Genomic DNA, 26,770 nt, shown 5'->3' on the forward strand with positions numbered 1-26,770 from the left:
ACTATCGCGATTCTATCTAGCGGGTAAGATTCGACAGCAATCTGAAAATGTACGTCGAAATTACAAGATATTTATTCGTTTCGAATCGAATTGTACCGAGTCATCTTGTAAATAGAATTTCGAAATCGTACACAATCGGAAATTTTAATGGAAAAAGATAAAGAACGTTGAGAAAAAGACGAGGGGAAATACATCGCCGATCAATTACTAATAGGACTGACTCCTCTATAAAACAAATTACGATGTCGTAAAAGACAGGTCTATAATCTAAAATCTTCAATTTACCGGTTTGCTAATATTATTGATAGACTGCGGACATTTATGCAAATTCATGTTTCTACGAATACAATTAAAGAAACGGTACTTGGATAGAACTTGTCTTAGTTATTAAATATTTCAGAAAGTATTACTCTTTGGCTGTTATATATATCTTTGCATAATATTATGCGCATTCTGTGCATTTTGTATCTGCAAATTTTCTACAAACGCATGAAAATCCGCAGTCTAATTACTATCGTTAATGATAATAAGGTAATTTTTTATTTTCGTCTATCGCGCGAACAATCGTATCGCTTTCGTAAAGACCTAATAAATAATAGCTTTCTATAATTCCGTACGATGACAATCTCGAATGTGGCATAAAAAAGGGAAGAAAATAGAGAAGAAAAAGACGAGATCGTCGATTTGTTCGTGATTTCTTTCTCCGATCCATGGCTCATTAAGAGTGATACTATTTTCTGCATTTTGACACCCTATACTTTCACCTATTCAATTTATCGATGTTAACGAGCGAATCGTCCGAAAGGATTAGAGCGAGCTTTCACGAAATATTTCAAATCTATGGACGATGATCGATAGCATGGAATCTCCATGAGTTCTCTTTTCGTCGAAACGGATAATGTCGGTAGATTGAGCAACGGTCCTCTTACGGTTCTTGCGATTCCAAAGGTTTCGCGAGAGAAAATCGCGCCAACGATGAACCACGTCCCGTACGAACATGGTCCGTACGACGAATCCGTATTCCGCGGCCTTATAAATATTTAAATCGCGGCTGAACGAGGCACACGGAGTCCACGAAACCCGGTAAACGCGCCGTGAAGTCAACGACACGGCTAAAACGATCGTTCCGTCGATCTTTTTTAGTAGCAGCGTAACCATCGTCCGTTAAACGAATGAACTATCCGAAGGAAACAACGAAAAGACGAATCGCGATAGAAAAAATAATTAGTTCAAAAATAAAAAGTTACATTTTGAGTATTTAAAAAACAAACTTGTCGACCGTTGGTCGAAGAAACGACGAAATTTGTTTTGACAAAGATGCCGTTATAGTTACTTATGGAAATTTCTTCTTCGCGTGATGTGTGAAATCAAAAAACAAGCTTTCTCCAATATATATGTACATATATGACCTAGCTGATTTGAATATCAATGTAGGTCTAATATAATATAATTTCCGCATCTTTTGACGAATATCGAATGTTCGCAAGAAATTCGTTGTTAAATTTTTAATTTCGTAGGTGAGCAAGCGATCGTTTTAGCCTTCGAGAGTTTGATATATGGGCCACGTTGCACTTTCTGTTCGATCTATTGACGCTTTAATTACCGTACTATTGACGGTGCACGTGACTCGAGCTAAAGGTTGCACGAAAACAGCACAGCACTCAACGTGTTCTATTACACTCTAATAGCTTCCTCGAAGCTTTATCACGCGAAACTAAAATTTCAATTTCGCTTTTTAATCTACCATGATCGTTTTTCTCTGTACTCTTCGAATACATAGACACACAGTGTACTCTCTAGCCAAAACAATTGAAATCAAAGAATAACATTACTATGATTTTCATACTTATTTTATAAATATCCGAACAGTGCCATTTCTAAGTGGCATTTTAATTATCAATAAAACGTAAATAAAGTTGAAATTTCCGATATAATTTAATTCACCATTTTCCAGAAAGTTTCTCCATTGTTAATTCGAGGCGCAACCAATCTTGTTGCTTCATCGACGCGGAAAAAGAAGATAATTTCGAGGATAATCGACCAAGAAGCCACGAACGTCTGAAAATCGTTTTGTTTTATCCAACTTTTCCAATTATTCTTTTTCACCATTCTCTCGCCGCTTTGAAGAAGATGGAAAGATATGAAACGTTGGCTGGAAAAAAAAAACGATTCGCCGAACAACTGTTACAAAATTAAAAAAAGAAAAAAAGAGGAGGAAGAGACGGAGCGGCGGCCGTTCCATCGAGTGCGTACGTTTACTGAAGCGAAGGAAAAGGAAGTACGAGGAATGGAGGAAGCATGCTAATTTCCATCGTCGGCTCGTACCGACACCGAGAGTCGTTTATCTGCCTTGGAATTGACCGATCGATGCGGTCTGATTGCCAAACGCGTTGCACCCGCTGCTCCTGTGCCGCAGGATGCAACGATCCTCGAACGTCGTTGCGTTTCGCGGCAATACAATCGCGAATTGTCTCTATTTTGACGTCGAACTAACTATTCCGCTTTCTAAACGACCGTTCAAACGGATTGGAACGCGTGTACCGTTCGATTCACGGGTGTCAGATTTAGGAAAGCGATTTTGGAATTAGCGCGCTCGTTACCATTAAAATATACACAGGTAGACGAAAGTTTTCGAACACTCGTGAAAACTTATTTTGCATATTTTATATATGTTACACGAAACGTTTTATGTGACACGCGATACGTAAAGTTTGAGCTACATATACAGAGGATGCAAGACATTTAATTAAAAGACAATTTCAAAAGCATTTGACAAAGAGCACAGAATTATTTAAACGATCGATTATTTGTTCGATCGATTCGACGATAAATCCCATCTCGAATAAAGAAGATATAAAAAAAAAAAAAAAAATGGGATGGATCTTTAACATTATCTTTCTACTGTTTTGTCATATAAATCGATAGTTTTAAATCGTTATTTTTATACTATCACATTTTAAAAATCACGCATTTAAAGGTAAATTGTTGCATAATAACCGCGTAACCCATTCGCAGGAAAGTTTGCCCACTTCATGAAATCTCTGCTATCGTAGTTTCCTATTCTTATCATCCCTGGATTATGCGCTCGATAGATTTTTCAATTAATATTATTTCGTACACATTGGTGGATAAAAGAGCCGATGATGGATCGATCTAATCGCGATAAGTATCTAAGCTGTTTATCAAAGGGAGATGGCTTTAAATGCTACATGTATCAAAATTCATCGAACACGTTATCAATACGATAACGGTTTATCGCGAAAAAAGCAATTGTAACGAGTGCCTGAAATTTCGAAAATCTGTATTTTGAAGCGTCGCGTGTCGTCCTTACAAATACTTAGAAGCACTCTCGTACAAAGTCCTCCTAATCAGATAAAAGAACTATCGGGTTATTCTGAAAGTTCGTAACGAAAATTTTAGCTCCGATACAATACGTATTTCTCTATTATCTTTCGCCGATACACCGGCTTTAAAACACTATCCTTTCCGTTGATCAATTTCGTCTTTGTAATTGCAACGTTTAACGCGCCACTTAGAATCGATACTTGTTCCAATTCGGTGTCCCGTTATCTGGCAGAACTTCGTAAGAAATTGTCATCTATCAAACTCAAGAAATACACAAAGGAATATATCGACACAGTCAAGAGCACTGCCAACTTGTCGAACGATCCAATGGGATATTCAATCAAAGAACGTCACGATCGCTTCCACTAATCCAATGTAAGAAAATGAGAGCACGCCGTAAAAATACGTCCAGTAGCTATTCGATCATCGAAGCTATTCGAGCGTCAAAAGGCCTCGTGATCGAATTAAAAAAAAAAAAATGCAGCATTTACGATAAAAGGGACGTCGCTATATCGATCATTCTCAGCAAGGCAAAAAAAAAATTCCGGAAATAAAAAGTACAGCATAAAAATGCACTCGAAGTAATTAAAGAAATTAAAGTTACTCGATCGCCATACGCGCGATGTTTCACGGAGAGACGGATACTTATCGCGAGATTTCCACCATCACGGATTACCGTTCTTCACCACCGAAAATGACTTGCCGATCGGGACAAGGTGATTCAATCCAATGTGTGAACACCATGGAACGATCCGCGCGAGTGTTTACTACGGCGAGAAACCGCGTGCAGTCCGACGGAAACGCTGCCTTCGAACTGAACCGCCTCGACCTTCGTGTCCGGTGCGATCGATCGTAAAGTAGGCGGCGAGGAACCACCGAGCGAAGCCCTTCGCGCGAAGCCAGCAGAGAACGAAGCGGAAATATAAAACGCGTACAAAGACGACAGAGAGAGAGGAAAAGAGAGTAAAACACACGCGTGTCGCGCGCGGAAAACGCGTCGTCGTACTGGCCGCTCGCGGCGACTCTTCCTCTTCGGCTCGCTGACTTTCGGCGCGGGTAGAAGTGGCAATGCCGGTCGTGGAGGTAGCACAGGTGACAGGGACGTAATCGCACGGTCGAGCGCCACAACTACCATTCGAAACAATCGCAAGCGGAATCCGGGAAACCGGCAATCATTCGGGCTTCCATAATTCTGTTAAAACAGGTAAACCTGGTCGGTAACGGAGCTCGAGCTGACGACCGAATCTCTGGGATACGACGGCGTACAGGTTTAGGAAAAATACGCTGGCGATAGCGGCGAACGAAAATTGTCGTTATTGTTATTTAACGCCGCATCAACCGCTAAGGTGTTTGCGCGTTTATCGTGGAAAATTGCATTGTATTTATTACGAGCGATACGCGAAATAGTTTTCCACTTGCGTACATAATTAGTAGAATTTACCATGTTACCGTAACTCTTGCAAATAGTTTCGACTTTTACGTACGTACGTACACGCGTCTTAAGATCTTAATCTAGCGTAAGCACGACATTGTGACCGACTAAGCGTTCTCTTGATAATTTGGGTTAATTATCACGTTCGATGTAAGATCAGCAAGTACGTACATTTTCAGATTCGTTTGAAACTTTACCGATATAATCGCGACGATCGTGTCCGATCACGGTGCCAATGACGTTACAAAATGTTTTAATACAACGCCTACGTGTGTATACGATTTGAAAGATTTTCGAGGAGCACGATGACTCGTTCGAACGTCAAGTACATGGTAATCAAGCGTAATACAAATTTGTACAACGTGGAAAGGACGAACGGTATGGAGCTTTTGCTAGGATAGCGTGGAACGCGAGGCAAATCCTATTCGGATACGTCACTGAAGACTAATGACCCCCGACAAGAGAAAAAGAGGGACGATGCACGATCGAGGAGACTGATCTACGAGGAATCGGACAAGCAAGCGCGGTAACGGTGCTACCAATCTTGCTGCTTGCCAGCTGTTCGTTCGAGCACCATGGCACGAAAGCTCCCATCGCGTTCCCTCCACTTGTGTCACGCGCTCTCGCCGCTGTCCTCTTACCTAGACATTCACTTCGCCCTGACAAAACGTTTCGACACCGCGAAAACGTAGCAGAATCTTCGGTGTTTTTTCGCTAGGCCAGCGTTTAGAAAGCAAACAGCGGCTCCTGTGAGCGCGTTCACGCTCGATCAGGATGTCGCCGTCACATTTTCTTTCTTCGTGTCTCGTTGCTTCCCCTTCGTCGTCACTGACCTATCGTAACCGTTCCTTTCTCGTCGCCTTGGTCCTTTCATAATCGATCGGTGAACCGTCGCGCGACGTAATACCTGGAAACCCGTGGTTCGGAGCACGTTGTACCGTTTCTTTTCTCTTTTTCCCCCCATTTTTCTAAATTCCTTTTCCGACGTTGGACAGGGAAACTCGCACGAACGAACGTACCTCGCACAGACAGAAAGAAGTTCTTTTCAGACGGAATGCTGTTCTTCTTAGGTTTAAAATATACGAGTAGACCAGTTGCTGTTCTCTGTGATTATGCCACTTGCCGGTTAAAACCAAGTGTGTTAATATCAGATAGTCGAAAAGCATACCGACGAATTCGATTATATAAGGTGGAAGAAACGAATAACATTAGTTTGGTTGTTACGTTGCTGGTTTAACGGAATTCGTGTTAGTCTGCTAATGTCATCCACGTTTTCTATAAATCGAAAGTGACGACGAAAACGCTGAAACTATTAAAAAATTTAATCTCAAAATCAAACGCGTAAATAGATTTGATACGAACATTGACTCGACGATATATCGAATTTGAAAATAGCAAGAAAAAGACCCTCGAATCACAGAGTCAATTCTACGATTACGAAACGCGGTGAATAATATCGCGCGACAATGAACGAAGGAAGGAAGAGTACACTTCCTTTGCTCGTGTACCACCTCGATTGATATTTCAGCTCAACGCAGTATAGTTGTTTATAGTTTAAGGTTACGATCGTCTACGATTCCGTAATCCTGATGCGTCGGTGAAACCAGCAAGAATTTCGGAATATCCTGTCGCAACGACGAGTCGTGCGATGCCTTCGTAACGTTTCGACGATAATACAATTTTCGAGGGAAACTATCGCGGAAAGTAGAAATTCGGGGGAAGAGCAGTGGCACGTGCTTTCGACGGCGACCTCTCGTTTCGAGATCGGGGTCGGTACGCGAGCAGTCGTACCAATTTATCGAATAAACAGAGGCGGAGATTTTATTCACCGAGCTAACGGTACCGCGGTTCACCGCGAGGATTTGTAAGGATTCGCCGGCCTTGCTGGCATTCCGTGACGAAAGCAACGCAGTGCAATAAATGCCACGCAAATACCAAACTGGCTTACGAACCTTCTGCCAAGCTCACGAGCAAATGTCAAAAGCCGTGCGCTGATACGGAAAAAGAGCGTTTCATAAATCTTTCGTCGGTTATTCCGATGGACCGACCAAAAAAAAAAAAATATTACAAATATTAGACAGCGTTCCGGTAATCATAAGATGGAATAAGATTTCTTCGTTTAACGCTTCGTTTTTGGAGAAAATCGAATTTGAAAATTTGTCAAGCATACACGAAGGTGACTGATTTTCAACGAAAGAGGAACGAATAATAGACGTTATTGTATGAGGAAAATGTAGGATAACATTTTTTATACCGTTCTATTTCCGAGAAAATTAAATTTGGAAAATACATCGTATCTATTTTTTCGAAGATACCGGTTTACAGATTAAATAACCGTTGTAATACGTCAATCGCTGTTTTACAATATCCTACATAAGCCATTTTGACGAAAGGCATCCAAATAAAAATGTATAGTTACGTCAACTGCACTTGTAATTGTTAGATAATTGTATTGACGCAACGTATGCGTCGATAGCAGCGAATTTCTTAACGGAATTATCCCTCGTTGGGAAATTTGTATAATCGTGGAACTAAAAGATCAATGAATTTATAAAGACGAATAAATCTCAGTTATATTCGATCTTAGTGCTTGCAAATGTAAATATGCAAATTTAACAGGAAGGGACCAACATGTAAAAATATAGAGAATTTCTAAATAAGAAATTGTTATGTCCCTCGCGATCTGGTAGTTAACACATCTTCTCTGGTTAAGAAAAAGACAAGAAAGTTCATCGGGGAGCGATATGACCAACGTTAGGTATATCCTTAATAGGGACAGAATATCAATGGTTGGATACTGAATTAAATCATAATACCAACTAAATAACGCGGTCGAGTTACCCAAGTGGCAACAAAAAGCTAAAACCGAGACATTTTCTAGTTTCACAAGCGTTCTCTCGTTCGATTGAAGCCAAAGTACGAGCCTTTTTACGTAACGGACAAAGAAAGTTCCACCTCACAAAGCGGTCAAGCAATTTTAAGCGCTCGTTCTTTCTATCTCTCGACAAAATACGTATAGTGACTCGTTTTAAGCAATAAAACTCTATTTATAAATAAAAGAACGTTACGATCATAGCTGTGACAAATAATTGCGTGTTACAACGATACAGAATGTTACTAAATATTATCGAGCATTTCCAATGGTATCGCGTTACTACAGGTACTACTTGTAAATACCTCAACAGTAAACTGTACTACCTGCTGCACATTTGTCTTACCGACGTACAAACTTACTACTCGCTTGGTAACTAGCAACAGGCAACTCTACTTTCCTGTGTATTACCGACCGTATCTACTTAGCGCCGCATCGTCTAACTAGGTAAATACAGTCCAGATGTCATTCAAACATTATATCGAATGTACTCGTTCGACGGTGGGTACCAAATTTGAATTTCACACGCTTGAGAAAATTTAAAAGCAAATGAGAAAAGTTTGTTCCAGTATATAATAAGAAAAAGATACGGTGATTTACGCGATTCTTTACGAAAATAACGTAACTTGCAGGTGCGCTAAAAGCCTGACGAAAGCCATGTGAAATAATAAAGAATTCTATAACATCGTCAATTCGCTAATAATTTTTAAAACAAGTAATTTGCAAAGCCACGTGATACGATAATCGTTAGACCGCAGATATTTATGCAAATTCATATTTTTATTATTTATAACAAAAGAACTGAAACCTGAATAAAATATCGTTTTATCTATAAAACATTGTAAAGGCTGCTATATTTAGGATGTTTTATATACTTTCGCATATTATGTGCATTTTTTCACCTTCAAATTTGCCCATAAATGCATAAAAACCTGCAGTCTAACGATAGTATAATGTTCTGAACTTGCATGTAATAACTTCGACTTCCATATGACGAAGATTGAATTTGCAAGAGATTAGCACAACGAGGTCGTGCTTGGAATTTCATACGGACAACAAAATCTATTTACATGTGTGACGTGTCGCGAATAGAACTGCAAATCGGCAACGCGTTGCAACGAGTGCAGTTAGTCATCGCGAGCGCGGCCGAATGAAAACAACTTTGCCAGTCGCGACAGAGGCGTAATACCGTTCTCTGTCGGTTTTCCCAATGAACCGAAAGAGACCTAGCTGGGGGAGACTCGAAGCATTCGACGGCTCGATCCTCGCTGTAACGAGTGTTCGGGCCAAGTAACGGTAAACGCCATATCGCGTCGCTTTTATATACTGTCCTATTCATAGTGCGCTCACTCTCGAACGTATATATTTTTTATTTCTCTCTCTCTCTCTCTCTAAACAACTATTTGTAATTTCCAAGTACGATCTCTGATCATCGAATTAGAGAACACATGCAAGAATTTCAATTCTTTAATTACAATGTCCCATATACACGCTATACCGAACAAGACGCGCATCATTTCGATCGAGAACTTTTTTCTATTTATACTTCACTTTTACTCGAGAAATTTTTCGTTAATGAATTCCTTCGAATATCTTCGCAAGACATTTAGAATATCAGAAGTTTCGAGCAAATATAAAGGCTACGATAAATGCTAATGAGATTACGATACACCCAAGAGATAGCAAAAAGTCGGACGTTACGCTCAACGTCCAGCAATCGCTTCTTTATCGATATACGGACAAGCATCGGTTTATCTTATTGAAAAATAAAATCTTTTCGTTAACGAATCTCGATCTACATACGACCGCTTCCAATGTTTTTGAAATAATTATAAACGAAATTTGTTCATGCCTGTTTCATTGGCTGGCAGAAACTTATAACAATCCTGTTCCAATTCCGTCGAATTCTACACGGAATATATCGATTGACAAAACCGCTGCAAACTTTTCGAACAACACGTACGACACGTTAGTAGCGAACAAATCTCGTTGCTGAAATTCAACTCTTCGTTTCACAGGATAATACGAATTGTAAAAATGACAATTCTTCGCGTGGTCCATATTCGACGCTTAGCCTCGAGAATCTAATCGCTTTCAAACGCTTCTCGGATATTCAATCTCGAATATTCACGTTCAGACAACTTTTCTACGTTCCCTCGCTCTCTTTTTGCTTTTTCTTTTTTCATCGTGTCAGACGCAACACGTAGCGACGCTTTAAATGGTTCGCAGATATGTAGGCTGCCACTACGAGCGAGCAAATGCGCTTAAAAGTAAACGACTGAATCGGATAAAACCTAACCCACTTCTTTTAACGCGCCACACGTTCCTGGAAGCGTTTTCCGCTGTGGAGGCGGTCGGCTTCGATTTATATACGGGTACCGGGCATTGTTTTAACGGTTTGTCGTGTGTCGCGAGCCAGACAATAAGAGCAGAGATTCGCGATGGAACAGCCGGAAATAATAGCGGTATGGCACGCGGGGAAGCGGAGCAAGTCCAACGTGAGAGACGCGCGGAACAACGAGAACTCCCGTAAAAGGCACTTAAAACATTCTGTCAGCGAGCGCTCTGTGGTTTCGTTCGCAGAAACGATTTTATTTCGTCCACAGAGAGAAGCGAATACCAGCGATGGGATTGAATTTGATGTAACTGTTACAGGAGATGAACGAAGCGACGTGTCGCGCTTTTCTATTTTTTATAGGAAATTAATTCTTAAATGTAGTACATTGTCAATTAATCTCCGATGTCTGCAAATTAATTGATTTTCCAACTAAATACGCGTTTTTCGATCATTTTCGCAATTTTAGAAATATCGCGTAACTTATACCTATAGCTTCTGTAGAACTTTGTCGACTGTGTCCTTGAAACTTTGAACCAAACACGGTCCTTTTAGTTTTAGCTATTTTATATTAAAATATTCCTTTACAGTCTCAAGGTAACACGAAAATGAAAAATATCAATAAATACGTAATATCGTGGCTTTTTCTGGCGATTTTCATACTTATACGGATCCCTTTAATAATCGAATTGCCACTGACTCACTCATAGAATCCTTTTATGGCTATGTCATGTGCGCGCTGACTAATGTTAGCTAAGTGTCCACGATCTACAAAAAATATCACAGTTATGTCAAGAAGTATAACTGTTTTAAGATTTACGCGCGCGAACGTAACGAAAGTTTTCTATAACGAGTATCGAAATATCTTCGCGAGTTACCGTGTTTGCGACGTTCCCGCACCAATCGCCAACGAAAACCGTGCAGTCGGTTACTTTACAATTTCATTGTTTAAAAATCTGCCTAATGGAACGCTGGCCGGTAGCACGCGAAAAATTGCTTTCGACGTTTCTCTTTCCAGCCCTTGATTCGTTTCGTCGTTCATTTGGAACGTTTCGCGCTATCGGCGAAAACGTTTTTCCAAGTCGTTGGCGCCGTAAAGATGAAAAACACGAAGCTATGTGAAAAAAAAAAAATCGACGAAAATCTACGGTTCTCTATCGGTCACCATTCGCCACCTGTTGCCCGCTGAAATTTACTGCTTCATACTGATTTACGATTCGACTATTAATGGAATATCCCGTCTGCCTTTCGCAGTTGGCACAGCAAGACGAATGGCCGGACCGATCGAGATATCCCCAGAATTAAGAAGACTCACCTTCGCTTGATTTTCTTCTCCGTTCTTATTCTGCTTCTCGAAGCCGATGAAACGATTCTGGAAATCGAGAGAATCGGAAATTAACGTCATAGCCACACCCAGGAAATATAGTACAGAGGATCGTAGCGAATCAATTGATTACGCTAATATCAACAATAAATATCAGGACACATGATAACAAATGGCACGGTATTTTCCTTCTCTTCCGCGCGATAAATATTGCAATATTAAAATTATAACAGCTTTTAAACAAGTAGCTTAGCGTGATTCTTTTAACGTATATTCTTGCTTAAAAATATCGACAAGCTGAAAGGCTCGAGAAAGATAACGTTGAGGGAAAAAAATCTTATATCTCCATGCTACTCGTTTTCAACGACTTGATCAATTTTATTCTGACATACGATATAAGATAGCAATGAATTTAATATAAACGAGATACTCTACATATGTTTTATAATGCAAAATTCTAAGAAAAAAAAAAAGAAAAAAAAGAAGGAAAGAAAGAAAGGATTTGTCAACATTTCCCGATAAATGTAACGAACGAGTGTCCTAATATTTACGAACAATAACGCAAGTATCGTCCTGACGGTGTGATCGAAAGTCGAATAAATCAACCGCGCACTCAACTACACGTTACACACGTTACATCGTTATTTTATTTTATGTCTTTTTTTTTTCTTAGCAAAATAGCGAATCGACATTTCCGTCGGTGTTATCTAAACATCCCGGTGTCGTGGCTACACATCAAAATGACGTAACGAATGAAAGTATATAATGACGAGTGTCGAATGTCACCGGTCTCGTATCTCTGAAACTCTCAGCAGAGAAAGTTCTTCACCGAGCACTTCCTCCTTACCGCTGTTATCTGTTTCCGAAAATTCGAGACGACCGAATTCAACAACTGTATTTTGTTCAGGAATTTCTTCAGCGGTCTGCGACGCACATCGGCCATGTTATATCGTCAGTTTTCCATACGCGAGTTACTTCACCGGTAAACTTTCATACTTTCGACGGATCTCAAGAGACACGAATTCGATCGTTTCTTATTTGACACGGATCGCGAAATCGAGCGTTTTCTGCTCGACAGAAATCGCAAAAGCGATCCGCCGAATAAATAACGACCTGCGCGAACGCTTCGCAGTACAGGAAGCTCGTTCGCAAGTTGACAAGCGCACATCGCGTACGCGACTAATCACCGAACCGCTAAAGTGCTACGCGATCACACCGATACTCGGAACGAAAAGTGTTCATCGTTGCTATCTTACCTCGGCGGTTTCCTGCTGATAACGTTCACCGACAGCCTGAAACGCAAAAACCAAGTGTGACACGAGATACGACAAATGGTAAGGAACAGTACGCGCGGAATCTAATCCTTCGTTGTATCGGCGAATTCTTTCTTACAACTATCTGCTTTGCGATTGGATATCGTTTATCGCGTCACGCTATTGTTGCAAACAATTATGTATTGTTTCAACGTAGGTAGAGATCCGCGAGAGTAAAATATAATTGGAAAAAGCAGATTCACAAACGGTAGGGAAAAAGCTGTGGTGGATTTGGAAAATATATAAAATCTCGTTGTACGAAGAATCGCTCAGGGTTTTGGATCAATTTTTGTTGCCCCCGTTCTCATCTTTTACCGCAACGACTTTCTTTCCGGTCTTACTTTCATATGGAGATAAAAGCTCGCGGAAAAATTGGTGTCTGCCGCGCACGAGGTCGATGAACGAGTAAAAGTCCCAACCCTTTCCTCTCCTACGACCCTTTTTTTTTATTATCTTCTTTTCTTTTCTTTTTTCATTTTGGTCTCTTTCTTTGTTCTTTTTTCTTTCCTTTACCAGATTTAATATGACGTCTCGATACTCACGTGTATGGTGCTCGTAGTATCCGAGGAGGTCGCCGAGGCTAGCTGGTTCCGGTTCTCTATGACCGTCTTTATTTGCTCGAGTACCTGCAAAGGAACCGCATGCACACTCGGTAATTATCCACTGTGCTACCTGTAATTATCGTTTCTGCAAACCCCATGGCCTAGTTTTCAACGCTGATGTCTCTATTAAAACGTTGAGAAAAAAAGGAACCTCTTTCGCGAAACGACCATTTCCGCTTTAACTAACGCTTTTACGGAATTTTCTCTTTCTTTCGTTTCTTTTCGTCTCATCCCGTTCTTCGTTTCAACAACGAACATTTACTTATTTATCGACGATCAAACGTTCGGGTAAAAGATACTCCTACTTTCATCTTCCTTTCTTTCTTTCCTTCAGCTTTGTTACGTGTTTCACTGAAATTTATTTTCACGATTAAGTATTGGAATGATACTTTCCTTTTTTCACTTTCTTTTATAACTGAAAACAGCAGGGGAAGAACACGATGAGTCACATTTTTCATTTTCTTTTTCTTTAAAGAAGCAATTTTAAAATTCAGCAGAATATTGCCACTTGGTCTCGTGTTTGTCTAACTTTTGCATAATTAAAGAAAATATTGCTTATCATGATATTCAAGTATACATCGAGAAACATTAAAACATTGGAGATATTAAAACAATGTTTCTTTCAACAACTAATATTCTTGGTTTTTTCCTTTTTCGTATTAAGAACATCCCTTTTTATCGCGGGATCTGCATATTTTCCTTCGATCTGCATTGGAATTCGTTTATCGGTAGAAATTTACGCGGTGATCAATCGTACGAGAAGGAAATATTCGTGGGATTTCAATGTCCGTGTCGGAAAATGTAAGAAAAATTACCCGAAGAGATATCCTGTGCCTCTGCACGACGTGTTGATTGTACTCCTTGTGCTCGATCTCGTTGCTCTTTCTCGTTTGCCTCCGCTGTAAAATAAAGAAAGAAATGTCACGACACGCTGTGCTGCTTCCACGTGTCACATAGTTTTCCATGAACGCGAAAACAATATTCGTGACTTTCCTCGAGTATCAGAACGGAACGCGAGCGCGGGCGCCGCTTTTTCTCTTCGCGTGGAACGCGAGTAGAAAGGATCTGTTCGATGTTTCTATGCTTCGGTCCTGAGGAGCTTCCAAGCGCAAAACGTTCGCTGCTCGCTTTCGAACGAGATAGAAATTTTACTCGCGGTCTGTAAATTCACAGATGTACAGAGATCGTCAAAGAGCTAATTCCCAAGAAATATTTTACAGGTGGCTTCGGCACACCGAAGTAATAACAAAAATTTGTATTGTCTTTGTCTTCGAGTTACAGCGAATTTTGCATAAAGACATCAGCAACAATTTGGTTTAAAGGGCAGATTCTCGTGTGACGACACTAAAAACGAGTGATTTTTATAAACTTTTTTTTTTAAGTACCTAGTGACTATACGAGACTAGAATTTTTTAAACGTAAATAGATAGTTTTGAGGCACAAATATAACTTCTTTATTTCAGTTCTTCTTACTGTTTAACAACTTTTTAAACTGCAAGGTTCAACAACTTTTTAAAAAATGGGTAGGAATAATAACGAACAATAGGTAATATGTTAATAATAAGTAATAAATGAACCTGTTTGTTTCTAAGCGATAGAGTCTTGTGTCAATTTGTTAAAAGTACGGACTAGAATGTAGTTTGAAGACGTATCGGTTATCGTTAGTTGCGTAATTTACAAATCGAAGATACTAGCGTTAATGTCTCTCATACCACCTGTGCCATAAGTCATATTTATGCTTGTCAGTATACGAAGGAAAAGATAAATAAACAAAGAAAAATGTAAATGAATGATGAGACTGTGCACACAAACATTTACCTTCAAATGTAAATAAACACCGGTGACGGTGATAAACAAGCTACGATAGTAAATAAACAACTCGTAAACGTACACAAACGGACAGAATGTTGTTTCTATATTCTGATCGTGCAACATTATCCAACGTCAAAATTACAGTCAAAGAGTTAATTGTACGCGTAACTGATAATTACTAATTGTACGATACAGTTGAAGAAACTTTCCCGGATATACGAGAGCGAAACACGTTTTCACTCCACATTGTGAACGTATTAAGACACGGATTTTATTGCGCGAATATATTCATTTGCAACAATAAACAGGAAAAAATACGCTCGAACAGCGATTGATTCGAAATTATTCTTCGTTGTGGGCGGAAGAGCGAATCTCGTGAGTCGCGTACAAGCAAGCACGCGACGACAATTAGCAAACAAAGCACAAGTCAACGCGTTATAAATCGTCGGCCGTGGAATCTCGGTCGATCACCGGGCCGCAACGATGATAATGAATTATTTGTTCGGCGAGTCGCGCGATCTAGCACGCCTACGCTCGGCAAGCGTAGCAAAGCAAGAAAAAGAGTATACATCGATGGAAAACACACGCAGCCACGTCTCTGTACAGTGGCTCGTCAAAGTGTGGCTCATAAGCGTTTCTTCGCCTCTACAAACTTCTTACGAACATATATTAGGTCGTCCGAAAAGTGCCTTTCTTTCGCAAACAAACAGTTTTTGTTTTGTTCAACAGTGCATCTTCGTACAAACGCGAAACCAAGTCTGTGAAATGTCGCGGTGTTTATCTCGACAGGACAAAATGGATCGTGCGTAATTCGACAAAAATAATATAAAACAAAAAACACTGTGCGTCTATTATTTCCTCGGAAAACGAAAGAAACTTTTCGGACAACCTAATGCATTGGACACATCTATTCGTATTATGAATTTGCTATGTGTATACATTTTTTGAATGCTTTCAATTTTGACAAATATAACTACGACGGTCGTATCTCGTTACAACGCTGATCAAATTTCGAAACGTTTACAATAAACATACATGAAAGTTCTTTTATGGTAAACAGCCTAATACTTTCATGAGCCACTGTATATTCTTGACCAAGGATTTTCGCTTTTCCGAGGCACATTGCACTCGTCGCGTCACGATTTCTTCGTAAATAATTCAACGCGCCGTTTTCGTATTTCGGTGCTCGATTTAGACGCCGAAGTTCACGGTCGAACGCGTCGAAATCCGTGTGAGAAATCATTGAACGGCTTTGTCCTCGTTTAGCGAGTATCGAACGAAAAAGTTAATCAGCATTAAAGCGTAGCATCGCAGGAAATCGAAGCAGGTTGGTCGATGATTTGTCCCCACGGGCACGGTCAATTTTTTCTACTAATAAACAATTCTCGTTTGTAAAAAGGTTTGTTTGCCTTCGCTCTCTCCTGCTTTGCATCTTGATGTATCAAAAACGTACGATATACAAATGATTTTGGAATTACAAAAGATATAATATTGTTACGCAGTGGAGAAGCAATCCCGCTGAGACGAAAATAATAAAACTGTGCATCTTTGATCGGCTAAGTTAAAAGGAATTGTACGTTAAGGGGTTAAGGATACGAAACGTTAGTCACAGCGTGAGAGCACGCGGCGAGGAAATTGGAAGACGAGTCACGAGCCGATCCTGGACATGTGTAACCGCCTTAACTCGATTCACGCGTGCCTAGAATGCCTGCCTTGGCATTATGCTCATTGGATAACGAGAATAACGCCTCCTCCGCGTCTCTGTTTATCATTCTCCGCTCAAGTCAGAGGAATTACAACAATCACCGTGAATCAAGTCCAATGCGATTGTTTTCAAACGGTGAACGTGTTACGTCTCAACGAGACTAGTACAGATTTTTTCCTCTGATATCGCCCGTTTTAAATACGATCGGCGTACTTGATTATTATCTGTACCTACGCGGAATTTCACCTCAGGTTTTCACTAGTTTTCACTATTCGAGAAATGAAATTGAGAGTCGATCAACTTGGCTTCCAAGACGCTCGTAGCATTCGAAACGCGTGCGTTGAACTGTTCAACGATGTTTTTTAACGTTTGCCTTATGCCCCTCTGATCGTCGTTCTTTTTCAAATTCAGTAGCTCGTAAATAAAGAAGGTACTAACCTCGAGGGTAGCTAGGCTGGCCAGCGACGAGAGAGGTCGAGTGTGAGGAACTTCTCCGGGGAAAACGCTGTCGTGCGAAACGGACAATTTTACGGCTCCTCCTCGCAGTTTCACAAACGAATCCTCCATGGCCGTCCTCCTGAGGAACACGCTACAAAAACAGAGGCAAAAAGACGCCAGTGAACGGAAAATGGGAAATTGGCTTGCTCGTCGTTTGGGCTAAAAGAAAAGCGGCATGGTATTACAGATTAAGGATATTCGTTTACAGGCAGCTTTTTACTCAGGAGCATAAAATAGTAGAGAAAAGAAAAAAAACTATGTTTAGAGATAAAATAGAAATGAAATGTAACGATAACTCCATTCTAGAATGACTCCCGTTCGATATAACTGGATCTTTTGAACTTTGAACTCTGACTTTCTTTCAGCTCTTGGAACTGAGAACGATGGTTCGTTCGAGTCTCTCTCGCGTCCTACTCATTCCGCATTTTTATACAGTCCGGGGCCATCAAATTAGCAAACCAAATTATTCTCGGTTAGGCAACTTATTACTAAACAAAATGATAATTTATACGTAACAATTAATTTCTAACGATACCATGGTAAGGAGCGAAATTACAGAATTCCATCAATCGAAGAATATCTCGATACTCTTATTACCAAGCAATTCATTTCGCATGAACGCTATTAAATGTGTCTGAAGTCTGCTGAAATCACTTGTGCACTCATCCCAGAACGTCATATTACCATAATTACCGCGGAAGAAAAAAAGAAACCGAGTACGAGGTATCATTAAGGCCAGAGGAGAAATAGAAATTATCAACGTGTACAACATCTTAATGATTAATTAATAAAACGTTAGACTTCGTTTACGCTACTGAATTTTACCAAAAACAAAAAAAAGAAAAAAAGAAAAATTAAAATACGTTGGAAATCTTGACTGGTACTAATTCGATCGCCAAGCACCGTAAATCTCGCACATTACACGTTCTTGAGTTTTGCTCGTTTAATACAGAACAAAATAACGAGAACCGTACCTGATAATCAAATTATAATGATACGGTAATTGAATTTTTCAGTGACTCTCGCTCGACACGACTCGATTCTCTCTAACTCTGACTCTCGCTCTTAACACTTCAACGATTTGCACAAAATTCCCTCGTTTCTCGATCATACTGCGTAACAAATAATCTTAGCACGTAATTGCGATCAAATTTCAATGCGCATGATTTTAATGTAGCTCCTACATAACCAGTGATAATCTAGCATAAACATTCGTTCGGTTCTCAATCGCGTGCTAGCGTCTTCTAGTCGCGACTCGGCTGTAGTCTATCGGATAATCTAGCGGTAAGCAGCGAATGGCAACTGCTTTTTCTCGGATCTCGCGTGTACACGCAATTATAAAACTCGAGGATCAAAAGGTCGATCATACAACAACGTGAATCGATCGAATCAATTTGACGCGAAATCATTCGCGGATCGTTACGATTCAGATTGAGAAGGTTATGGCATAACTGTCAGCGTCTTGGTTTAAAGTGACTTTGATCGAGTTATTCGCGGGACGGTCTCAATCGAATTACGAAAATAAAGGATAGTAGGTCAGCAAGGTATCGCGCGGCGCGTGTAAGCACGCGTATTGCGAATTAACACGCGAACCATCGCGATCTTCCGTACCGCTAAATTGTACAGAAGAGCAAAACTCGAGCACAGCTCGAACCAGGCCAAGGATATTGACTCGCGGTTAACTTTTCTTCCTGCCAGCGAATCGGTTGCGAAACGCAAGCGCCACCAGCTCGGCGAACGTCGCTTCGCATTCTTATCCACTGCCGAACGAGCCATCAGTGATATTTCCTTTTTGATTCCGCTGTTCTCCTTGGGTCTATACGTATGCATAAAATAAAGATTGAAATCGAAATAAAAATTATACTTCGATAGGTATCGTATTTTTAAATATTCTTGTTTTTGTATTCGAGATATTTGAAGTTTACCTCAAGTACTTCTAAACTCTTCTTTTCGTTATTTGTAGTTTAAAGTTCTACTTCGTTAGGTACTTTGTATTTATTTCTTAAGAACGAAATGTTTCTAAATTTGAAAGAGGATGATCGTTTACAGTGGATTAGTGTGCACTATGATCGTTTTCAATGGAGTCTATTTGACCATGCTAAGTATTTAATATATCGTGTCATAAGTTTCTTTTCAGAAAAATGTGTATCTTTCAAGACTCAACATTTTGATATAATGTATTTTACATTCAATAATTATTTTATAGCTTGGAACAATTAGAGGGTCGTTTTGCTTGTTACGTTGTTCTACAACCACTACTTGCGTTTGCACATTCTTCTTCGATGATTGTTCGAAAGTTAATTTGTTACGTCGCGCGAAATGGTCCGTGCGACGACCCTCAAGGTCTGGCCGCCAAGGCCTACACCTCGCTACACTGACCCGCAATAAACCCAAGGAACCACCATAAACCGAATCCTTTTAGCTTAATTTCTATTTATGTAAGTATTTTCGGTTTGTGGATTCGGTTCCTTTAAACAGTCCTTAGGTTTATTGCACGCTCTTACTGATTACGGAGAAAGCGGACGTTTGCCCAGCGAAATAGCTGATTTTTGCCAGGAACAAGGACACCCACGAGCCACATTTGCAGGAGACTTTCTCCTCGTATTGTATTTATTAACATTGGCTATAACCAATGAGCATCGAGGATCGTTACCCTCACAACAACAACGAATCCGCGTTCTTAGTTCAAAAAGGACACAGCCACACCGAACCTTCCTCCTTAATAGTACGAGACGTGTCTAGGACTGTCCTATCAATCCTCGGGCAGTCAAGTCTACTGATCTTCAAATCGTCTCTTCATATCTTCGGGTCAATCAATTACTGTACTTTCCGACACGACGAAGTCAAATAATTCCTGTCAACGCAACAAGTATTGTAAGTTGGTGTAAATATATACATATTACATAACTGTAGACTACAGTTGTATTCCAAAACAAACACCCCTATTATCCCACAAGAAATAAGGGGATCGACCTGCTCGATTATTATAATCGTAACGGGAATTTACGACTCCCGTTGACGCGCTTCAACGCGATCGCGTCTCCCCGCGACTGAACGAAAAAACATAATTGTTATTGCAGTATTCGTACGAATAACATGTCAATCTCTTAGAACTTCTTTACTTGTGTTTGCTTGCTCGATGGAATTATATCGTTCATAGTAACCATTTCTTCATCGTCTTCAGCGATCGTTCCTGAAATATCTAAATATCCGTAAATATAATATTCCTAATTGTCGACTGAGTTAGCATGGCTTGAAGAGATGCAAAACTCGAAGAATAAATGAAGAGAACAGCACAGGATTATACAACAAACAAGCCAATTACGAAGGTGATAAGAGCCAGGCAAGCGGCAAAGCTGCGAAGCGACGACAAAAGAGAAGAAGCTACTAAACGAAGAGATTCAAAAGGAATTTTCTGTCGATGATATTTACTGTTTGAAGGAGCGGTGCGACTTGGAGGATGTCGTCAACCTGCACCTTCTCGATGCGGTTTGCCCGCTGAAATGGTAACAATGCGATACAACTCGATTTTCTCTATCTTCGTTGCAGCTGCCTTTAAATAAAGACAAACGACTGTAATTAATCCTTTGCGCTTAGACTACCGACTCGAAGCTTATTCGTCGATACTCGAACACAGCTATATCTCGCATCTGTGCCATTTGCAATTTGTAGAATTGCTACTCTGCGTGAAATATAGAGTCCATCGAAACCTGAACTATAACCTGGAAGCGAACGGTCGTTTCGATACTGTTACGAATCGACCTGTAGCCATAAAACTCGTACAGTGGCTACAGGAAATTATGTCTTTATAAAAGAAAAATATGTGAAACAAATTACTAAAATAATACGATACAAATAGTATGAGATAATATAAAAATAATGTAAAAGTAGATCTTCCGATACAAATATTTTCATGATAATTAAACATTTATAAAGCCGACGATCTGGTCGATTTTAATAACCTTGGGATTTAGTGCCAAGGTCTGCATTCTGAACAACTTCTCCCTATATGTGTTACAATCGCTCGGTTTTACTTGCCGAGATATTCGCAAAGGTTTCCGTTTCGACGACAGTATGATTTTGATGATCGAACAGTCGCTTTTTTCAATATCATTGCTGAAGTGTCTCCAATTACAAATGGCAATAACATAGTATAAACTTTAGTATGAATTGTATCTGTCTTACTATTTAAAACCTTAATTTATTTCAGCGATAATAGCGAATAATTATCTAACTGAAACTAACCGGTCGATTGAATCTACTCCATTGATTTTTCTTTCTTATGTGAATTAAATATGTTTATCGAAAGTGAGTTAGATTTGGTTATAATATAATCAAATTGTACAAAAGTATGCCAGTTCTGTGCCAAAGTGAAGTGTAATCGTAACGTGAATTGAACTGGCGTTTTTTGCGAATATCTCGGAAATTAAGGCCGAGCGACGGTAACGCGCATAGGAAAAGTTGCTCAGAATGTACACCTTGACAACATATTTCAATGTCGTTGAAATCGGCGAGGTCGTCCGCTTCGTAAATAATTACGATTTTCACTTTTTACGCGGTGAAATATTTAAGAAGTTCTATCGATGTTCATCAAATTTACAGTAAACCTTTCTTACTGAGTAAATCTTTCTCGATGCTAATTTTTCAACTGCCAAACCTAACTCTCTGTAACGTTATATAAGTACCTGCTTCTTCTTGCATCGTTCAAACAAAACTTCGTATTCCATTCAACTGAGCTGAAATTCCAAGCGCAAAGAATTAACAATTACCTAACGCGAAAGAACACGAACTACCAGCGTATCTCGACGATCAAAAAGAGAATACAGAACAACAAGAAATTAGGCAACAAGTGGCAAAACTCACCTGTCTCGATCGCACGAGTCCGTGAGTAGCTCGCTGGCGCTCCTGCTGCGAGCCTCTTCGGGACGTCCCGCAGGATGTCTGTCGGTGATGTCTTCCCTCGGAAGTCGTACGAGTTCCGCATCTCGATCAACATGGCTGGCGACCACTCGAGCATCCGCAGGTCCCCGACTTTTACGCCGAAAGATTCTCCTGAGGCCACGAAGCGGATGGAAGCGGCGCTTCTTTGGCTCTATGGAGACCAAAGGTACGTATACGGCAAATGTATTTCTTGCGACTGGGCGAAGCCACGAATTTAAAATAAAATTTATTTAAAGACGTTTTTAGATGGACAGATGTTTATTAATTGTTACCTGCCGACTACAAAGTGAGATTAGTTCACAGAAAAATGAACTCACGTTCATCCGTACAAACATCGTATGTATATTAATTGCTTAAATTTTATTTAATCTTTCCAATTGTTTTTATAATTTACTTAATTTTATGTTAAAATAGTAGGCGAGGTTTCATTTTAAATAATTTAATGATTTTAAATGCTACGAAGGTGTATAAAAAATTAAATTAATCATATATTTCGTGCATATTGATCGATGTATTTATTTTTTTCTTCTTTTTTTGGCTTTGTACAATAAGATTTGAAACTTCTCGTGTCTTCACATGGAAACAATTGGTTCAGGAAATATTTTGACTCTAGCGTTGTAAGATTTAGGAAAAGGAAAAACACAAAGTAATACTTTCCTACGTTTTATTGTTATCCTACTGTTGTTTTCCTACTGCTTTGTATTGCATGGGTAGAGATGATATATCGCAGTCGTAAATTAAAGCTTTAAGAAGGAACATCCATCGATGCTTACTCGCATTCAGAATCGTACGCAGAAGAAGCAATTTCAATCTTCGATTACGAAAGTTATTTCGTATTAGAATCATCGGAACGTTTTGTCACAAGATTCACATATTACATGTTCAAAATACGTACTTCCACGTTCATCGTTGATTTTATGATCGCGCTATATCGTTTTCACCTGGCACTTACACATTACAGTCTTCATGGTGGAAATATTATACGCGCGATCATCGTACAAAATCGTAAAGAACCAGCCAATTAGCCGGGCCGATCTCGCATGAACTTTCTCTTTGGGGATTGCGTAAGAAGCGTCGCGTCGCGATGTTTGCGCTCAGACTCGAGCGGATTCGAGCGAACCTGTTATCAATGGGAAGTGAAAACCTGGCAACTCGATCGAGAGAAACGAACCCCTCGTCGCGTGCAAGTTTCTCTCGATTAGAAACCACTGTTCCCGGTCATTTTTCTGATTGCTTTTATTTTTTGCCCTCTTCGATGAAATTGCCTCTGGATTAGCGAATAATTCGTTCGAGCACTCGTGATGAATAGACCGCGGATGTTTCTCGAGATTCATATTTTTACGATGATTAGAATAATCGTTTAGAGATCTAGTCTCTGGTATAATATCCGGACTGCGAGATATTCGCCTAGAACGATACTTTTCAAGAGTTTTCGAGGTCGCTGAAGACAAAAACGACGGTCGTCTTTCACGGAAATAAAGCGTAACAAATTTCGGTCAATCTGTTAATGCCTGGCATCCTGGTGGAATTTGACGAAATCTTTTTTAAGATCTGGCACTTTTAACATACTATATGGCTTGTTCTATACGCATTTGAATCGTTAGTCTCGGATCAGTTTTGTGGAATTTTTTATTTTCCAGAGAGCGGTGAGCGGTAAAATTGGCATCTGGAGCACTGGCATTGGCTGCGCCATCGCTTGTTTTGCCGTTTACCGCTCTGTATGATCACGTATGGTCATACGCGTATTTTTACAGTTATGGCCAAATGTTCACAAGCCCGAATTTTCACAATCGTTTATTTCCGCGAGAAACAAACCTCATTTTCGGTATTAGCGATCTAAAATGTCTTCGGAGAGACACATTCGGATGAAAAGTTTTTCTGTTCGGATACTACACTTCGCTTTATCTGAGATTTATTTCTCTGCTATTTTGTGATTCGTTATTCTGCTGAATTTTGTACTCTCTCTTTCTATATATATATATATAGTATTTTGCAGTGACTAAAAGAAATTAAAAATTATCGGTACCAAGATTACAGAACAGAGTGAATGCTATAATTTTCAATGAGATTATTTTAAATATCCGAGGTTTCCGATATGTGCAACTTCTACAAGATATCATGGCAACCAGTAGGATAGACCGAGGCGAATCGGATCACAGAGCGAATCGGATCAACGACTTAAAACGGTGGCGATATAACAAAAATGAACCGAATTCTTGTTTTGATCCGATTCACCTCGTAAAGTAAAAGTTTTAATTTATAACCTGATCGATCTCTCGTAAAGTATACAATTCTACATATTTCTGCGCATCTAAGTATTACATAAATACACAAATATTCAAAATCTAGTCTCACCAGTCGAAGAAAATCCGACAACAAGCGAGTTCGACTAAAAGCGAACGGATATTCACACCGAGACTGCGTTCCTATGTACGTACAAGAACTTATCGATCGTGTAGCTTTGTGGATCGCTGTCTATCTCGCAGATAATCCCTCTACTAAAAGCAGAACATCGGTCTTTAATGTCACCAACGGATGAATCACGTTGAAAGGAAACCGTACTTCCCCGTGTGTCCTACTTTACGTTAACCTCGCGACAATTTTTACTCTACGTGCCTGCGGGCAAAGAAAATCGGATTTCCACGGAACGTTTCCTGACTCGACGTGGGTGACCCGTTCCAACGCTTCCTAAACTATTCCAACGTTTATCATAGAAAAATTGTATGCGTTACGCTCTATAACGATAAACTCGTCTTAAACGTCTCTAAACTGTCTCTTGAGCGTCGTCGTTCTATGTTTGGTCTATCGTTCGCTCGAAGGACAACGCATTGAATGATTCTGTTATTCGTCCTAAAATTGTTTCTTCCTCTGGACTTGGACTGATCACATTTTGATCAGTTTTAAGACACGAATGCTTACTACGTGAGAGACAGCACAGGACTTTCCATGGTCGGTTTAACTGCTTCAATCGTACATTTATTAACGCCGATAGTTTTGTACAGGTTTCTTAATCTTTTTTGTTCACATGCTAATTTCAGACGAAAGTTATTTCTATTTTTAGTGTCGTGCAATGTTTTCCTTTGATTGTACTTTTTTTTCTTTGTACTTTAAAGGATCTTTACTCGTCAATCTTGATAATCAATAAAAAGTCACGCGTATATTGCGCGTACGTATGTATATCGTGCAAAACTTACATAACCAAATGACGGATGCTAGGATATAATTATTAAAAAATAGTAAATTCTTTATACGTACATGTATCTGAACTTTGCACAGCTACACAACATTGTAATAGATTAATCGTGTACTTGACAATCAAGAACTAATTATCACGTTTCATACAAGATCAGTTGATACACATTTTTAGATTTATTTCATATTTTATCAATATTATTACGACTTTGATGTCACGTTACGATATCAATGATATCAGTGAAATTTCAAAATTTTTCGTATGTGTAGCACACATAACGTATTCGTAAAAGTTTTCTACAAGTATTCGAATAATTTCGTGGGCTAGGTCGCTGACATATATGTAATATAGAAAAATGAAATAAAAAATACGGTATAATAAAATATATTCGTTCTTTCGAGACGAAGGGATCGAGAATTTTCTTCTGCAACTCTGACACTTGAAGACGGTGACGACAGGTTATCGGGTAGCGACAACGGGATGCTGGATAAGCAAATAATACGAGTCCTTGAGAACCGTGTGGCGCTCGTTAACGCACGGATGCCTTTTAATTGCAGAGTATCGGAAGAAAGGGTCGCGACAAAGAGGCGAAGGCAAGGTGAAAGGAAAAAAATTCCGGGGGACGAGGACTGCAGCAGCGCAAAGCGAGATCACGTTTTGAATCGTCGAAAAGGCACGAAGAATGGGATCAGAAGTGGAGGGTGCGATTCAGAGGGTTAACCGCGACACCCTCTGTTCGTCCTCGGTCCTCCACGATTAAAAGCCACACGCAACGCACGGAAACCGCCTGGCTATGTCTTTCCTCTCGAGACTCGAGTCTCACCAAAGTCGTTTCGACAAAGGGTTGCTGCTTTTTTCTTTTCCACAATTCCACTCGACAACCGCACGTCCCTCTAGACACGCAATTTGCTTGCGATACACACCCTCTAAATTCGCGGTCGCGAAATCACGGCGAATTGGCACGAATATAGGTGTTACGCGTATGCATATGTATGTATGTGAGCGTAAATTCGTCGTAGAAAGGAAGGCTGATTTAAAGATTAAGATTCCAAGGCTCGAAATAGAAAATAAAAAAAAAGGACGAATTTGTTGAATTTTACAAATTTTTTTTAAGCGATAATCTCAATAGGTAGAAGCTGTGGATTTTATAACAAACTATTAGTTTTAACGTTTATTATTGCGAAAACTTATCTATTTATGTTATCTGACTTTACTCGTAGCACGAATTTAGGCCCACGAATATCCTCGATGCTTTGCTGATTGCGAAGTATTTTATTGACGTTTTCATAACGATATATAGGATGATACGATTAGCAAGAACAAGATAACATTGCCGGAGCGTATAACTGGAACAACTTCGATCACTCTACTTATCTAAACTTCACTTTTATTGCAAAG

General features: G+C 39.7%; 1 protein-coding gene across 10 annotated transcripts in view; it reads right to left on the bottom strand.

Annotated features, from left to right (window-relative positions):
* Positions 1–26,770, bottom strand: part of Dos (daughter of sevenless) — a 92,489-nt gene that overhangs the window by 15,995 nt on the left and 49,724 nt on the right. For 5 of the 10 annotated variants that reach the window (XM_072007778.1, XM_072007781.1, XM_072007779.1 and 2 more), the window contains 7 exons: positions 22,102–22,330; positions 20,671–20,736; positions 17,179–17,329; positions 14,039–14,122; positions 13,164–13,247; positions 12,565–12,600; positions 11,300–11,356 (listed from right to left, as the gene is read on the bottom strand). In XM_072007778.1, the coding sequence (XP_071863879.1) occupies positions 11,300–11,356; positions 12,565–12,600; positions 13,164–13,247; positions 14,039–14,122; positions 17,179–17,329; positions 20,671–20,736; positions 22,102–22,330 (707 nt within the window). Of the gene's footprint in view, positions 1–11,299; positions 11,357–12,155; positions 12,460–12,564; positions 12,601–13,163; positions 13,248–14,038; positions 14,123–17,178; positions 17,330–20,670; positions 20,737–22,101; positions 22,331–26,770 lie in introns of those variants that run through there. The other 5 variants (XM_072007784.1, XM_072007777.1, XM_072007783.1 and 2 more) reach the window with 3 other exon arrangements.

The sequence above is a fragment of the Bombus fervidus genome, chromosome 7, assembly GCF_041682495.2.
Source record: "Bombus fervidus isolate BK054 chromosome 7, iyBomFerv1, whole genome shotgun sequence".
Lineage (NCBI taxonomy): Eukaryota > Metazoa > Arthropoda > Insecta > Hymenoptera > Apidae > Bombus > Bombus fervidus.